General features: G+C 38.8%; 1 protein-coding gene across 2 annotated transcripts in view; it reads left to right on the top strand.

The window, feature by feature from the left end:
* NUP133 (nucleoporin 133) overlaps window positions 1–16,941 on the top strand; it is a 59,923-nt gene that overhangs the window by 26,776 nt on the left and 16,206 nt on the right. For both annotated transcript variants that reach the window (XR_012644978.1, XM_074990186.1), the window contains exons 13-20: window positions 3,259–3,422; window positions 6,342–6,436; window positions 6,528–6,752; window positions 7,805–7,927; window positions 9,373–9,472; window positions 11,584–11,835; window positions 13,037–13,170; window positions 15,257–15,415. Coding sequence is in view for 1 of the 2 variants with exons in the window: in XM_074990186.1 (XP_074846287.1) it covers window positions 3,259–3,422; window positions 6,342–6,436; window positions 6,528–6,752; window positions 7,805–7,927; window positions 9,373–9,472; window positions 11,584–11,835; window positions 13,037–13,170; window positions 15,257–15,415 (1,252 nt within the window). In the remaining variant the exon portion in view is untranslated. The remainder of the gene's footprint in view (window positions 1–3,258; window positions 3,423–6,341; window positions 6,437–6,527; window positions 6,753–7,804; window positions 7,928–9,372; window positions 9,473–11,583; window positions 11,836–13,036; window positions 13,171–15,256; window positions 15,416–16,941) is intronic.

Genomic DNA, 16,941 nt, shown 5'->3' with positions numbered 1-16,941 from the left:
CCTGTGGAATTGATTTGTAGCAACAAGTTGAGCAAGGGCATTAATAAGAGAAGAAGAGTCAGTGAAGCTAATCATCATGGAGGCTGAAATTGAAGGATGATGGTGTGGAATTAGGAAGAGAGTCAGGAGTTAGATGGAGAAGTAGAAGGGTGGGAGAGTAAGATGGAATACCAACTAACAATAGTGGCAAGAGGGGATTGGGTGTATAGTTAGCTTTGTACTTCAGAGAGGAAGTGGAAAGTGAGGAATTATTGCTCTTCTGACAGTTCTTACCAACACAGCTGCCATCTGTCCAGGTGGGAGGAGAGGTAACTGCCTGAAGATGGTGACAGAGAGTCAGTGGTAGAGTGAGAGATACATTGTAGACTGAGACATGTTTTTTGAGGATGATGCAGGAAAACAGAAGGTGGGGAAAGGATGTGAGGTATGGAATTGATCACTGGGTAAGTAATGTTTTTTTGGAGGAAGGAGAGTAGGAAGCAGCTGTGGAAAAACTGAAGGAAGGAGAGAAGGGGAATCAGGCAGTTAAGAGATTGAAGATGAGGAAGTAAACTTTGAGACTTGAAATGACAGGGTGAAGAAATAGGGGTGCAAACTGGAAGTGCTAAATTAAAGCTGTGATGAGGGAAATGGTCTGAAAGTGACCTGTTGTTGGATAAAATGGTACCAGATATGGGAAAGAATGGATAATCTGAGCCAGGTTAGGTGACACCTAAACAAAGACTTTGCTTCAATTTTTGGTAAAGGATCTGGGGTAGTGGCAGGATGGCTAATGGTGGTAAAGATATGAAAGCAGAAACTATGGCTAAAATGGAAATTAAATTCAAGCATCTTAATCAGGGGTCTTCCATAATCTCCATCCAAGAATAGTAAATGAACTGGCAAATGAAATTATTAGCCATTTGGCAAGGATTTTTAATGTATCCTTAAATTTTGAGATTGTACCCTATGACTGGATAATTGGCGAAACCCTAAAGTCTCCCGTGTTCGGCATTTTATCATCCAGAATGCTCAGATAACTCATATTTTAACCGTAAGTAAATTTACCTTTTCCATAAGTACAGTGTAGTGAAAGTAAATACAGCAACTGAAGTATAAGTTGACAGTGTACAATGCTACTACAGTTGGTGAATAAAGTACTCTGCACAGATTTTTGTTTCTTGTTTTTCTTTAGTGTTACTCATTGCTAGGTATACCTCGCTACTCTCCAGAATATTTGAATATCCGGCAACTTCCCGGTCCCGGGCTGCCGGATACGAAAGAGTTTACTGAATAATGCTTATTTTTAAGAAGGGAGAGAATTATTCTGGGAAGCTTCAGGTTTGTTAGTTCTACTTCAGTTGTATTTAAAATCTTTGAACAAACATTGAGAGAGAAAATAGTTCGTTCTATGGAGTTGCATGGTATTTGGGATAAAATATGGCAGTGGTGGTCATCCAGTTAGATTAAGAGCCAAAATAGCTGTGGTTAGAGTGTAAAGGGACACATATCGTATATTTATTTTTGTCTCTCTCTCTCTCTGTGTCTCTCTCTCTATGTTTCTATCTATCGAGAGAGAGAAAGAAATATATTATATGTGGCTCAATGCCCTCCCCATCCCCCAGAGCCTGACACCCCTAGCAACCTCTCCATTCTAACCTCACTGGAGCCACCGCCAATATGCGTCTCTCCCTCCAGGCACTGGGGCACATGCACAGACCAGCAATAAGCAGTCCTGGTGCACGGCTCCCAGCTGGAGCCATATTTCATTGATGAAAGAGTTGCATTTGGCCACCCCTGAAATAGAGCATGGCTTTACAAAAGGTGGATCACTCCATAACAGCCTGATTTCATTCTTTGAGATGTGGATAACAGTAAGACATTTGATACAGTTCCACATACAAAGTTATTAAAAATTGAGAAGGTGGGCTGAATGAGATATGGAAGTTGGAAGAGGAACTGGTTAAAGGGGAAACCACAGTGGGTCATATTGAAAGGTGAACTGTTAGGCTGGAGGGAGGATATTAGTGGAATTCCTCAGGGACTGGTCTTGGGATCAATCTTATTTAACAGTGCCCCAGGCACAAAAAGTGGGAGTGTGCTAATAAAATTTGTGGAAGATGCAAAGTTGTGAAGTACTGCCAACATGAAGGAGGACTGGAATATCATACAAGAAGATCCAGAGGACCTTGAAAATAGAGTAATAGAAATGGAATGACATTTAATAGTGCAAAGTACAAATTCATGCACTTAGGAGCTAACAAGAATTTGTGCTATAAAGGGGAACATGTCATTTGGAAGCAACAGAGGAGGGGAAAGACTTGGACATATTGTCTGAATACATGATGACCATGAGCTGCCGGTGTGATGCAGTCATATAAAAGGCTAATGCAGTTCCATTATATGAGGTTTCCAGTAGAAATAGAAATGGGGATATATGGGGCATTCATGAGACTTGAAATACTGTATGCAGTTCTGGTATCCCATGAATAAGAATGACAAAACTGACCTGGAACAGATACAGGGAAGGGCCTCTGGAATGATAAGAGGAATAGAAAATCTACTTTGTGTGAGGAGACTTTAGGAGCTTGGCTTGTTTAGCCAGACCAAAAGAAGGCTAAGGGGAGATATGATTGGTCCCTCTAAATACACCACAGGAGTAAATGCCAGGGAGAGAGACAAGTTATTAAAGTTGAGTGTTGCTGTTGGCACAAGAACAAATGGATATAAACAGACCCTCAATATGTTTAGGCTTGAAATTGGACAAAGGTTTCTAACCACCAGAAGTGTGGAGTTCTGGAATAGGCTTACAAGAGTGAAAAAGCAGTGAGGGAATAAAACCTGATTGATTTCAGGAGTAGACTTCATAAATGCATGGAGGAAATGCTATGATGTCACCTGGACCAGCTGCAACTTCTTGTAGCCTCCAATAGCAAGCTTAAAAGGAACATTCAGCTTTTTTAATTAAAAATTGTCAACGGGACCTGTGAGATTTATTGCTGAATGCCTTTCCAATAACGAATAGCTAAACTTCAGGATATTTTAGTCAAAAATGACTGCAAATTACTTGGTCATTAGTAAAATAGACCGGATAATGACCTATTTTATAGGGGATACTGAGATGCTTCTGAAAAAGTCATGTTAAAGGTGCTCAGTGCAAACAGTATTAGTAATTATAACCTACAAATTTCATAAAAAGGGTAGTTGAAAACTGCTGGTTGTGGGAATTTTTAACACTGATAACACTTTGTTTTATGCAGCCTTTCTCCTTTATTTCAGAAAAGATGTAATTGGTGCACAGAGTATGGTGGTTGAGCTCTTTCCACCAAATGCAGACCTGGGCTCTGATACTGAACTAAATAGAGCAGTAATTCAGATCAGTGTAGACTTAGTGGATGACTACCCGGCGTCTGACCCACGATGGGCTGAATCTGTACCAGAGGGTAAGGCTTAATGTTACTTTAGATTTATTGTGTGGGAAATTGCACAGTTTTTGGTTAAAAATTAAGTCACAAGGTAAGCTCTATGTCAAGAAGTGGAGGCATTTTTTGGGACTTATGGATTGTGATGGGGTAAGGTCACAGAAGACCCCTTGGGATGTTCCCTGGTATATTGATTATGCCACTGACACCACCTTCTTGCTCTCGGGTTCCCTGTCACTGTGTCCTGCAAAGCCAGATCCTCTGGTTTCTCCTAGCCAAGGTACAGAGTTGGCGTTACCATCCTTCCTTCCCCGCGTCCCCCGTAAAGCCCAATCCTAGGGCACAGCAGCCAGGAAACCAACCACCCAAAAGGATCAAAACCCCAAACAAATCAGATTTGCATGGAGAAGGCCCTTCAGGTAAGCCCCCTTTATCAAGGAAGGCGGCAGATGCACTATAGTTGCCTTCCCCAGGTGATAATTACTTACCCTGTGCTTGATTATAGGCAAGATATTTTATTTAAAAAGTAGAATTTAAGTGGTTAGAAGTTAAAATAGACAAATCAAAGTGGGTCGACAAATTAAAATAAAAGGAAAATGCATGTGTAGTTATAAATTCCCTAAGAGACTTACTGCATACAGATACTTACCCTGAAGAGTAGTTCTTTTGTCAGGTGAAATCTTCAAACAAGACCAGTTCTTTTTCTGATTTGGGTCAACAGCCTTTCATCATTCTTTGTTTCTTCTTAGGGTGTGTCAGGGAGATTCCAAAATAGGCAGAAGACAAGCACTGGTAATTTCCCATTGCTTAAATAGAGTCCCCAACAGGGCAGGAAGACTTTGTTCTACCTCTCCCCACCCCCAGTGGCAGAACACTGGATTAAAGTGGCTTATAGTTCCAGTTGATATGGTCGCATGTCTTTCTAACACCAATAACCTTTTAGACTTATGGGACAAACAAGGCTGTTTACGAGTTGTTAAGCTTTAGGGTTCCAGGAGCTCCAATAATGGCTGTCATTAGCACATCTAAAACTATAAGCATACATGCACAAAATAGGATATTCAGATTATCATATTAAAAATGTTATATTACATGAGACATTTAGTCCAAAGCATCTCAGAGTTATGCATATTTATATTCATAACCCAATTTTCATAAAGCATGGGGGGTTCAGCATGTGGATTTTCATAAAGTATTCAACACATTACATTGATTGTACCGTTTTACCTTTCTCTACCAGTTAATAACACTCACTCCATCTCCACTAGCTAATCACCAACAATCTCTCCAAGTTTTCCTATGCATTTGCATTTGTACTTCCATGGAGGCTCTTGCTTTTGACCACTGTGTTTCTGTTTGGCAACATCTAAATAGAACCTTTTCACTCCTTTTAGTGATTCTGTTTCTCTAGTGATGCTAAGAAGAGAGGAGGGTTAACAATTGCTGCTGGGGGAAGTTACATGCACAGGCTAAGTGTGTCTTTCTTATTTCTGTAGCCTCTGTGATAGGAATCTGTTGTAGGTGAAGCAGTAAAGCAGACCACCTTCTGATCAAACACACCTTCTTCAGCAATGACCCATGAGATGAGACCCTCCTATTTATCTCTAGGGAGCAGTTGCCCACAGCTGAGCAGGGACATGGTTGGAAGTATTGGACAAGTGATGCTTTTTTTTTTTCCTGTCATTTCTACCTAGCAATCTATAAAATATAAAAAAAGTAAAATATCAAATTGTGTGACTGCGTCTACACTAGCAAGTCCTTTTGGAAAATCAAGCCCTCTTCTGAAAGAACAAGCAGACCGTCCACACACAGAATGCTCTCTTTCGAATTCCTTTTGAAAGAAAGTGGCATTTGTTCCAGAGGCGCTCTTCCTCTCCCAAGTGAGGAAGAGCACCGTTTTCCAAAAGATTATTTCAGAAAAAAGCATGTCTAACTGCTCTGGGGGCCCTTTGTTCGGCAGAGTGCTCCTCATGGTGCTGGATTTTTTGATCCCTGTCCCGTTCTTTCAAAAGAGCAGGGGTTGTGTGGATGCTCTCTTACGAAAGAGCAGACACCTCTTTTGATCCTCTTTTTTGTGTGTGGACATGCGCTTTCAAAAGATCTTCCAGAAGATCATCTTTCGAAAGATCGCTGTAGTGTAGACACGGCCTGTATGTTTGAAGATGCACATTCTGAAAAATAGCCATTATATTATGAATACATAGCTGCATTGATTTTTCTGCTAGTACAAGACCTGGAATCGATTAATCAATAAATACATGAAAATAAAAACAAAATCCTGCTGGGCCTACACATGCTGGAGACTGCAGATTCATCTTTTCTGATAGAGTATGTAGAAGTGAGAATTCTGAAGTTGTGAAAAGGTTGCTGGGGAGCTCTACTGGGATGTCAAGCACACAGATGTATTTGAAGAAGCTTCCCATTCACTAACTGGTTCCTTAAATTCTTGTTCTCTTTGTATAGAGATAGTATCAGGATCCTCAGTGTTAAACCCTGCGGAGACTGAACAATTTCTTTTAGCTTTGCTATACCCGTCTGTGGAGAGAGCACCCAGTCTGTTCAGGGTGGAGGTGCATTAGGTCATTAATAAACCCTGTAACCAGGATTCACATGCTTACTTTCATTTAATGCTGTCTCTTCCATATTTACGTATGTTTTATTTATATTACAAAAATGTTGTGTTTTACATTGTGTTTTCAGTCTCCTAAGAACAAAATGAGGTGATGTTTCCAAAAAAAAAAAGTCCAATCTTTATGCATCAGTTTTTTTTAGTACCAAGTAAATTCCTTTTCAGGAGTTTACTCTTGTTAGGTTTTTGTAATAGTTGAAAACAAAAGGCTGCAAGATGTAAGAGAGCTCGAATTCCAGCTACAATACTATAGACATTTGAAAAAACGTTCTTAGCTAACAATCTTGTTTTCAAATGCACGTTCTTTTCAGAGGCAGCTGGTTTCAGCAATACATCCCTTATTCTCCTTCATCAACTGGAGGATAAGGCAAAAGCCCATTCCTTCTTCATTGACTTTCTTCATCAGGTAAGGTCCTAAAATTCAGCTGGCATGAATACTAATATTTTTATATTAATCGTTTTTTGCACATTGCTTAATTTTTTTTTTCTAATAAAAGGTTGGATTATTTGAGCGTCTGGGCAGTTTTCCAGTAAGAGGGATGCCAATGGCCACTCGATTGTTGCTCTGTGAACATGCAGAAAAGTTGTCAGCAGCCATTGTCCTCAAGAATCACCACTCCAGACTGCCAGACTTGGTGAACGCTGCTATATTGATTGCTTTAAACAAGAGAGACTGTGATATTCCACAAAGTCTTACCCCTGCAGATGTTTTTTTTAGAGAGGTAACGAATGCTTGATTAATGGGAACTCTTTATGATGTTGTAAAAACTTAATTACATTAACGTGTAAAATAAGATTTTGTTCTTGTGAAACAAATTTAACTTTCCAGAATTCTTCTTCAGATTTTATGGGTATCAACTTCTCCCCTTTTCTTTGCATGCATCTTCAACTAAAATATGAATACTGACTAGCATCGTATAGCTAGAGTAAAATTAATCTGATTTCCAACCACTTCAGCTATAGGAAAGATGAAAAGACTGTGATATTTTCCATTCTTATCAGAGAATTTTGTCCTAGGATTTCCATGTTACAGGAGAGCATTGAAGGACACAAATGCTTTCTAGGTAGGTCTGTTTCTCATAAAGTTAGCAAAACATGTCCTTATCCCCTTCCTGGAATGAGTCAGAACCACTCAGTGCCTTTCGCTGTTAATATATTGCTCTCTCTGATGCTGCGTGTTTAATACGATTAATTATATTTTAAAAGGCAGACATTCCTGTTGTACCATGTTCCATCCTGTGCAATTTACACTGATTTCCTCTTAACAATGTACAATAAAATGCTTTGGTTTATTTTTAGATGAATTTTGTACAGAGTATTATTAAGTAGTGACTGATTTCTCCTAGGACAGAGGAGAACTGGTGTCAGCAGTCAAATAAGTAATGGGAATTGAGAAATCTGATTGAAACAGTTGATTACGTAATCCCTTTTTACCAATAGAAGTCATACAATGTTTCAGAAGAATACATAAAGGAAAATTGTAGAAAAATCTGTGCATGGAGGCTGTTCCTTCCTAATGCAATTAGTTTGTGTACAGGAATGAGAGGGTTTATAGCCCTTAGAACAAACAGCCAAAAACCAAAAGTCAACTGAAACAACAGGATGTTTTCAGTATCGGTATAAATGTTTTATTTTTTTCGTATTCCAGTAGGCCATTTAATCAGGATCCTGGTAATACTTCAGTGTTTTTATAGATGGTATTTATTTGGCTGTCATTCATTATTTGATAATGGGTACGCTTGTGTTCAGTACAAATATTCTATATGTTTTATAGGTATCCCAGATAGATATGATCTTTGAATGCTTATTGGATCATGAGGAGCAAGTCTTGAAGGATACACCAATTGAATCCATTGAGTGGGCCCAGACAGTTGTCGATGTGAATAATATAATAAAGGTATCAAATTCTGTTAATTAAGGGAAATGCTTAAGATAAAAACAAGATCACTATCTGTCAAGTTGAGTCCAATTGTGTGTTCTGCTTGACCAAGAGGGGCAAGATTAACTCTCTTCACGGAGCTGGGTAGTACCAAAATTAGTGTGAAATAGTGACAAGGGCCCTTCCCTTTCCTGGAGGAGCCCTTAATATTCTCTGGGAGCCAGCATGGAGGTGGGAGCCTTGAGAGAAGATTGTCACCTTTACTACTTATCTTTCCATCAAAAAGGTGATGATGAAGCACTGGACATGGGCTGCAGCAATGCACAGGACCAGGTTTCTGGGTGAAAGACCAGTATTAGTGTGGATAGTTTCGCAAATACTCTGAGCTCAGGGGGCAGCAGAAGTACTGAAAATGGGATTGAGAGCATGTGGTGCTTGTCCATCTTGAACTACTTTTCATAGGAACCTTTAAAGTAACAATATGACTAACATGCATCATTAAAAAAAGGGACAGGTAATAAGAGAGAATATACTATTGCCTCTACATAAATCCATGGTATGACCACATCTTGAATATTGCATATTGATTTGGTTGTCTCCTCTCAAAAAAAGATATTGCCACTAGAAGAAGTTCAGAAAAGGGCAACAAAATGATTTGCAGCTTGGAACAGCTACCTTATAAGCAGACATTAAAAAGACTGGGACTTTTCATTTTAGAAAAGGGGAGACAAAGTGGGGATATGATAGAGGTCTACAAAATCATGTCTGGGATTGAGAAAGTAAATAAAGAAAAGTTAATTACTTGTTTCCATAAATCAAGAACTAGGGGGTCACCAAATGAAATTAATAGGTAGCAGATTTAAAGCAAATGAGAGGAAGTATTTTTTTCATGTAACACTCAGTCAGTCTGTAGAACTCCTTTCCAGAGGTGATTGTGAAGACCAGGACTTTAACAAGGTTCGAAAAATAAATTCATGGAAGATAGGTATACCAATGGCTATTAGCCAAGATGGGTAGAAATGGTGTCCTTATCTTCTGTTTGTCAGAAGCTGGAAATGGGTGACAGTGGAGGGATAACTTGATGATTACCTGTCTGTTTATTCCTCTGGGATACCTGGGCAGTGGCTACTGTCATAAGACAGGATACTGGGCTAGATGAACCTTTGGTCTGACCTACTATGGCTGTTGTTATGACTAGACGCCTGGGGGAGACTATTGATAAAATATGTGCATAGTACAGAACTTACAGTTCTTTGTCCTGTGCATTAATGCCCCTTGCTGGGCTCTGCATGTTCCCTTGTTGTTTGTGAATTGCATGCAGCAGCAAAGGGTTAAAAAAAAAGATGTAGAAGAGATGATTGAAAGAGAAAATGTGCAGGAGTGCTTAATCAAGTATACTTTTCAAGAATGCTGAAGTTTGTGGTATTGGCGAAATTTTAAGGTGTCTGTTTAATGTTGTGCAGGATATGCTACAAGCTGCCAGCCAGCATCGCCAGTCTAGAGCCTCTTTATATAGAACAGGAGAGCTCCCAGAAAGAGAACCTGAATATGTTCCATGGACAGGTAAGACTAATGAAAATGCTAGATAAATTAATATCGGTTTTAAAACATTGGTAGATTGAGTCCATCTGTCGAGCTCTCGCATGGAACTGTCAAGGAAAACGCAAAAGAGGAAAACCTCAGACAATGTGGAGGAAGTCCACTGAGGTTGAAGGACAAAAACTGGGGTACTGCTGGAGCTAGCGAGAAGTTTTGTACCAAGACAAAGTGAAGTGGAGACTTGTAGTTGACCTGTGCTCCACGTGGTGTACAAGGGAGAAGTTGTAGTAGTAGTAGTAGATTCTGTTCATATGTTTCAGAAGATGTGGGGGAGAGAGCTCAGTAGTTTGAGCACTGGCCTACCAAACCCCAGGATTGTGAGCTCAATCCTTGAAGAGGCCATTTAGAGATCTGGGGCAAAAAGATGCATTCTAAGAGAAGAAGAAAAAAAAATCTGCCAGGAGTGGTGGTTGGTCCTGCCAAGAGGGCAGGGGACTGGACTCTATGACCTTCCAAAGTCCTTTCCAGTTCTATGAGATGTATATCTCCATAACATTAGATTCCAGAGAATATATACTAATATAGATTTTTCTTTCTTTTCTTTTTTTAATTGATTAGGAAAAAAGATTTTTCATTCCCCTCATCAAATTTCTTGTAATCAGTTATTATTTTAGTGTATCCATGTCAGCATGTTAGTCTATATTTATGACATATACATTACTTGATTATTTAGCAGCAAAAGTGGTTAGTTAGGCTTAGATTTTATATGTATCTATAGAGAGAGAGAGCATGAATTACAGGCTCAGAGTTAAATAGCGGATAAAATGGGAAGGCTAAAATTAATGGTCATTATTAGTTTGAAAGAAAAATTGGAACATTTTAAAGAAATAGCTAATTTAATTGCAACTTTTTTCTGAATCACTGCACAGTTAAAATCTGCATATGTCAAGGCTGCGCATTGTATGCTGAGTGTTTCAGATGTATCTTTTTACCCATATTTTCTGTTTTCCCACCGGTATTTGAGTCCCACCAGCAGCAGTGTACATAGTCATCACAGCTCCAAATAAGCCCGTTCCAGTTCCAGGGTGCTTCTCCATGCTCACACAGGTTTTTAGGTACTTCTCACAAAGGCTTGTGCAGGCTGTCTTCCATCTGTTCTGACCTCCCCAGTATATGCCTGCTTTGTTTGAAGATCTGAAAGGCAGAAGATTTCCCCATTCACTGTCCTTCTGGATCTGTGGAAGTACTGTCCCTGCCATTTGTTGAACTTTGGATAGTTCTTGAGAGGGCCTTGGCCAGATCCTGTTGTATTCCCCAGCTCTGTAGAACTGTCCCACCAAAAAAGCTGCTTCCCTGGCTCATTCATTACAGGTTTCAGTACTTCCCTACTGCTTAGTTCTGTCTAGGTATCCTAGTGAGGAGAGGAGTACCTCTGGTACTGCTCTCTTACTTTCTTTTGCTCCTGTGGGATCTTAACACCGTGCACAGTTTTGACATAGAACTTCTATCTATTATGCCAGTGAAAAATAGCGAAAAGCAGCAGCCATAAACTAAGATACCAATAGCTCCGCTTTTGTTATGTTCCCTTTAAATGCCATTGGGGAATTTCTGTATCAGTGTGATAACTTTTCATGCTTGTCTAGTGCATGTGCAGGCACTGACAGAAGCACAGAGTAAATGCTGAAAATATGAGTGACACTGCAGTCCTTTAGCTACTGTAAATTAAGGTGCTATTGATAACTGTAGTAAATGTTTAAAAACATCACACATGTATTCAAGTAGACTGTCCCTTTCATCTTGAAATGAAAAGAAAATTCCCAAGTCTGTGTTTTGTGTTTGGTTTTGTATCTCTCTCTTTAATATCAGAGAGGTTGCCAAGTTTGTATCTTCAACAACAGCAAGAAGTCCTGCGGCACCTTATAGACTAACAGATATTTTGGAGCATAAGCTTTTGTGGGCAAAAAGCTTATGCCCATCAATGCTTATGCTCCAAAATATCTGTCAGTCTATAAGGTGCCACAGGACTTCTTGTTTCTCTCTTAATGTCTGATGTCTCTTCTTACTGTCATGTGAAGGCACAAGCTAATTATAGAATCTCATTTTTAAAATGTTAACTCTTTTTTTGTTTTTCTAAGCATCTAGCGGTCCAGCTGGCATACGAACAGCAATAATACGTCAGCATGGCATTATTCTGAAGGTTGTTTATCCTCAAGTGGACAGTAACCTCCGTAGCATTGTGGCTGAACAGTTGGTGGCGCTACTAGATTGCTTTCTAGATAGCTTTGTTTCTCAGCTTAAATCTGTCGACAGGCCTGCTGATCAGGATAGATACAATAATTTGGAAATGGAATATGTTCAGAAAAGATCGGAACTTTTATCTCCTCTTCGTAAGTGCTGGTATCTTTTTGCTTTGTGTAAGGATTAACCATCCATCTAGGAAACTGCGTGGAATGTTTAGAGCCAAGCAAATACAAAAAGTTTAAAAGAAAAAAAAAAGTTTCCAATCAAGAGTAAAAGGGCATCTGTGTACATGCACAATTCTGTACAGTTTATTAATTGTTGGTTTGTATTATCTAATGGGAAATTGAGCTATAGATAAATAGATTGAAGGTAATGGAATTTTTATTTTAATAATCCAGATCAAACCTATGTAGCAGACAAAACTGCTTTCTGAATTGTAAATTCAGAGCATTCTTCCAGTTATTTATTGCATAGCCTGATTCCAGGAACTTAATGTGATTTGACAACGTCAGATGAAAGTAGGTTTAAAATATATTTCTAAGTAGAACTGTATTGTGGCCACTTAGCTTTAGATCCTATCTCTTTGACTATTTATCAAACGGTACATTCATCTAATATAAATATTAATTTTGTATTTTGCATGTGGTTGTGTATCTTTCTTTAATTCTTATTATGATTGTGCTCCCTTTATACTTTCATAAGGTCACAAGATAATTATATAATCTGTAATTAGATTATATATATGATTTTATAATAATAGCTTAACTTGTCACTGATATAGCCAAAACGTTTTGAGTTGAATAATGTAATCTAGTAACAGTGTTCCCTTATAATATGTAATACAAAGCAAGCATAATAGTTGACAAGTTTAGGAACCCTGTGTTTTTTGAAGTTTAAAATTAATTAAATAGAATGATTTGATTATTAAATCCTTATATTTGTTTTGCACATTGGCAAAATGGCTGTCCTTGTTATTTTCTCACTTATGCGATGCCTAATTTTTAATTATAAACATTTATGTAAGCAAAAAAAATTCAAAGGTGTTTATAGGAGTGGTGTGTACTGTTTCAGAGGTAGCTGGGTGCCTAACATTACTGTGTGACTCTGAAAATAGCCCCAGATTTATTGTGCTGCTTACTCTATATATTATACACGTACGCATATTCACATAAGCATGCACATCTGTTGTGCTTTGGAAATTCAGCTGAATGCATAGTTTATGTACAAAAACTTTCTATTTGAAGGATTTTGAATTATTTTTATTATTGTGCTCCAAAACAGCATGCATCCTCTTTCAGGCAAGGACAAGTGTGTTTCATTGACTTGTTTCTCTTTTGGGTTCCCTAGTTTCCCTAGGACAGTACCAGCTGGCAGCTGCGTTAGCAGAGAAGTATTGTGACTTTGATATCTTGGTACAATTGTGTGAGCAGACTGATAATCAGACCAGACTGCAACATTACATGACACAGTTTGCAGATCAGGTAACTTTTTTTCCCTCATTCTTTAGACATTCTTCTGTAAGAGGGGATCTAAATTAGTGCCAGCAGAACACTGATAGTAACTTCAGGGTTTCAAAGTCTGGTTAGTAGACTTTGATATATTAGGTCATTTTTATATTTTTAAAAAAAGAAATCTTTTCCTGTTCTTTTGATTCTCCATACTAAGTGGCACAAAATTCATTTTAATTTTGCTGAATGAAAAGCTTGTATCTAGAAATGGGATTTTAACCTATTTGTTGGGTGGTAGAATACCTCTTGTGATATTCTGTTAGGGTATGTGTATACAACAGCCTTATTTCAAAATAAACTGTTCTGGAAGAGCTTATTTTGAAATAACACTGCTACACACAAAATGCGTTTTGAAATAGAGCCATCTGACGCACTATGGCTTATTTCGAAATAGGCTCGATTGCCGGTCTTAACAGCCCCTATTTTGAAATAGCAACGAAGGGTCCTGTGGCACCTTATAGACTAACAGAAAAGTTTTGAGCATGAGCTTTCGTGAGCACAGACTCAGTTCATCAGATGCTCGTGAAATGCATGAGTCTGTGCTCATGAAAGCTCATGCTCAAAACTTTCTATAAGGTGCCACAGGACCCTTCGTTGCTGTTACAGATCCAGACTAACACGGCTACCCCTCCGATATTTTGAAATAGGTGCTATTCCTCATGGGCCGTGTCTATACTAGCCCCCTTCTTTGAAGGGGGCATGGAAATAACATGGACTGGGGAATATCAGTGAGGTGCTGCCACGTATATGCAGCACCTCATTAGCCATAAAGGTGGCCATGTGAATTTTGAAGCTACTAACTTTGAAGTACTGATAGGCAAGACAGTTTGTTTTGGGAGTAAGGGAGTTTCGAAGTTGAGCACATATTTTGAAGCACCTGCATCTAGACTACCTGCCAGCACTTTGAAGTTAGCAGCTTTGAAATTTGCATGACTGCTGTTAGACTAATGAAGCACTGCATGTGCATGGTAGTACCTCATTGATAGTTCCCGGTCTGTGTTATTTCCATGCCCCCTTCTTGGAAGGGGGCTAGTGTAGACATGGCCATGTAGTGAGGTTTACCAGTTTTGAAATAGCAGTTTTGTTGTATAGATGCTAGGTTAGTTATTTCAAAATAACTGTTGTTTCAAAATAATTTTGCTGTGTAGATCTACCCTTAGCTTAAGGATATGCATTTAAGCAGGAGATTCAGTAGTCAGTTTAGTTACTGGTAACATCTTTATCTGTTTTCTCTAGCTTCTTCAGTAATTTTCTTCTGAGTCACTTTGGCAATAAAGTAAACTTTTGTAACTTCTTTAACTCGCCTCTAGTACGTAATGTATGTTCAGTCTAATCTGTTTCTAAGTCATGCAAGTACATACACAAGTTAAAGTTGCTTGTTGTGTTGTGGAATCTTCTGTCTTTGAAAGTGGGTGTGGTAATTCCATGATTGTGCATCTAGTTTAAAACCATGGAGAAAAGTGACCCTGAAAAGGTACAAACAAAAGAATCATTTTGTTTTTATTATAATTTTTGTCTTAAAATAATTTTGTTAGCGTAGTAAAACTCTGTGAAAATCATAAGCAATATGTACACAGTTTGTTGAAATTTGAGAATTAATATATCATCTTGAATGCTTTTTATGGACATTGATTCTGCATATGAGAATAATTATTAACAAGGGACATAATTCTTCATTCAGATCCCTGTGTCTCAGTTCCAAACTTTCCATGCCTACTCAAATTGTTTCTGATAGCAGCGAACTATCCAAGAGTAAAGAAAATATCATCTGTACAAACTAAATTTCATGCTAAGGGTGTTCCAGTTGAGACAGAATTATTGAGTTGCTTATATAATCTAAAATATGTAGAGAATGGTATAGATCCTTTTCAATAGACACTTGTAATTTTGATCAAAGCACTAACTTTTTCCCTGCCATTTTGTTGAACTCTTTTTCGTGTGGTTTGTTTGGGCAGGTAAATCCATGTTCTAACAACCTGTAGTATATATAGTATGTGTGGTGAAACTAAATTAGACCCTTAAAAACTGACATCATATGTTCATACTCTGTCATCTTCAGAATTTTTCAGATTTCCTGTTTCGTTGGTACTTAGAAAAAGGAAAGCGCGGAAAGCTGTTATCTCAACCTGTTGCTCAGCATGGACAGCTGGCCAATTTCTTGCAAGCTCATGAACATCTCAGCTGGTTACATGAAATCAATAGTCAAGATTTGGAAAAGGTAGGATTTCTTCATATAAAATAACTGAAATGTTTGTTGTAAAACTAACCATTCATTGAATACACATGCACGTGTAAAAGGTGTTCAAATTACAACTCTATAATGTCACTGACCAATATTTTGGATCAAAGAAGGCTTTTTTATTAGAATAACACCCTGCACACCATCATTTTAAGGTAAAGCATTCACAATGATCAGAGAAGTAGCCGTGTTAGTCTGTAGCTTCGAGAACAAGAAGTCTTGTGGCACCTTATAGACCAACAGATATTTTGGAGCATAAGCTTTGGTGGGCAAAGACCCCCTTCATCAGATGCATGAGTGGGGCTGTGATTTCAGAGGAGTATTTAAAGAGTGGGGTCCCAGTAAGTGGGGGCGGGGGGCAGAGCTGACAAGGTCTATTCAACAAGCTAGAAATGGCCCAGTATCAACTGTACTTATTGAAAGAGGAAAAAACAAGTCAGATCAGACAGGGGGATGTGAGCCTTTGTCAGAGTCTAATGGGGAGACATTAGCACCCAGAGCAGAGAAACTGCCTTTGTAAGCTGCGAGCCACCCCCAGTCTCTGTTTAATCCATGGTTAATGGAATCAAATTTGCAAATAAATTGCAGCTCATAGATTTCTCTCTCCATTTGACTTTTGAAATTGTTTTGTTTCAGAACTGTCACCCTTAAATCTGCCACTGAGTGTCCAGGGAGATTTAAGTGTTCCCTCACAGGCTTTTGTACATTATCATTCATTACACACCTCTCCAGCGCATCATCAGTGATCTGCAACCCATCCTGAACAATGATCTTTCACTCTCCCAGACCTTGGGAGGCAGGCCTGTCCTCGGCTACAGACAGCCTGGGCCAACCTTAAACAAATCCTCACCAGCCACTACAAATCACAAACCAGTGATTCTAGGCCTGGAACCAGCCCCTGCAACAGTCCTCGCTCCCAACTCTGCTCACATATCTACAGCAGTGACATCATCACAGGACCTAACACCAACGATACCATCAAGGGCTCCTTTACCTGCACATCCACTAATATAATATATGCCATCATGTGCCAGAAATGCCCCACTGCAATTTACATTCGCCAAACTGTGCAATCTCTTCATAAAAGAATAAATGGACATAAGTCAGACATCAGGAGTGGTAATGTACAGAAGGCTGTGGGGGAACACTTCCATCTCCCTGGACACTCAGTGGCAGATTTAAGGGTGACAGTTCTGAAACAAAACAATTTCAGAAATCAAATGGAGAGAGAAATCTACAACTAGTTCTCATCTTCCCCCTCCTCTCTCCTCCAACTGTCATTTTGATAAAGGTCTGAGACCAGGTTACAAAAAACCTAAAACTCTTGCTTATAGTGCACTTAGTTTGGAGTGAACCCCACTGAAAACAAGTATAGGATGGGGTTCCTTTGGGAAAGTTAAGTTATACTGAAATAAAACAGGGAATAGACTTGTGACATCATTATGGTCTGTGACCATGATATTCCAAAGTAAAGGGCATGTAGTGTATGTAATATAAGAAAATGA

This window comes from Carettochelys insculpta, chromosome 3, assembly GCF_033958435.1.
Source record: "Carettochelys insculpta isolate YL-2023 chromosome 3, ASM3395843v1, whole genome shotgun sequence".
Classification (NCBI taxonomy): Eukaryota; Metazoa; Chordata; order Testudines; family Carettochelyidae; genus Carettochelys; species Carettochelys insculpta.
The sequence above is the reverse complement of the archived record's forward strand: the minus strand, read 5'-3'. Positions and strand labels throughout refer to the sequence as shown.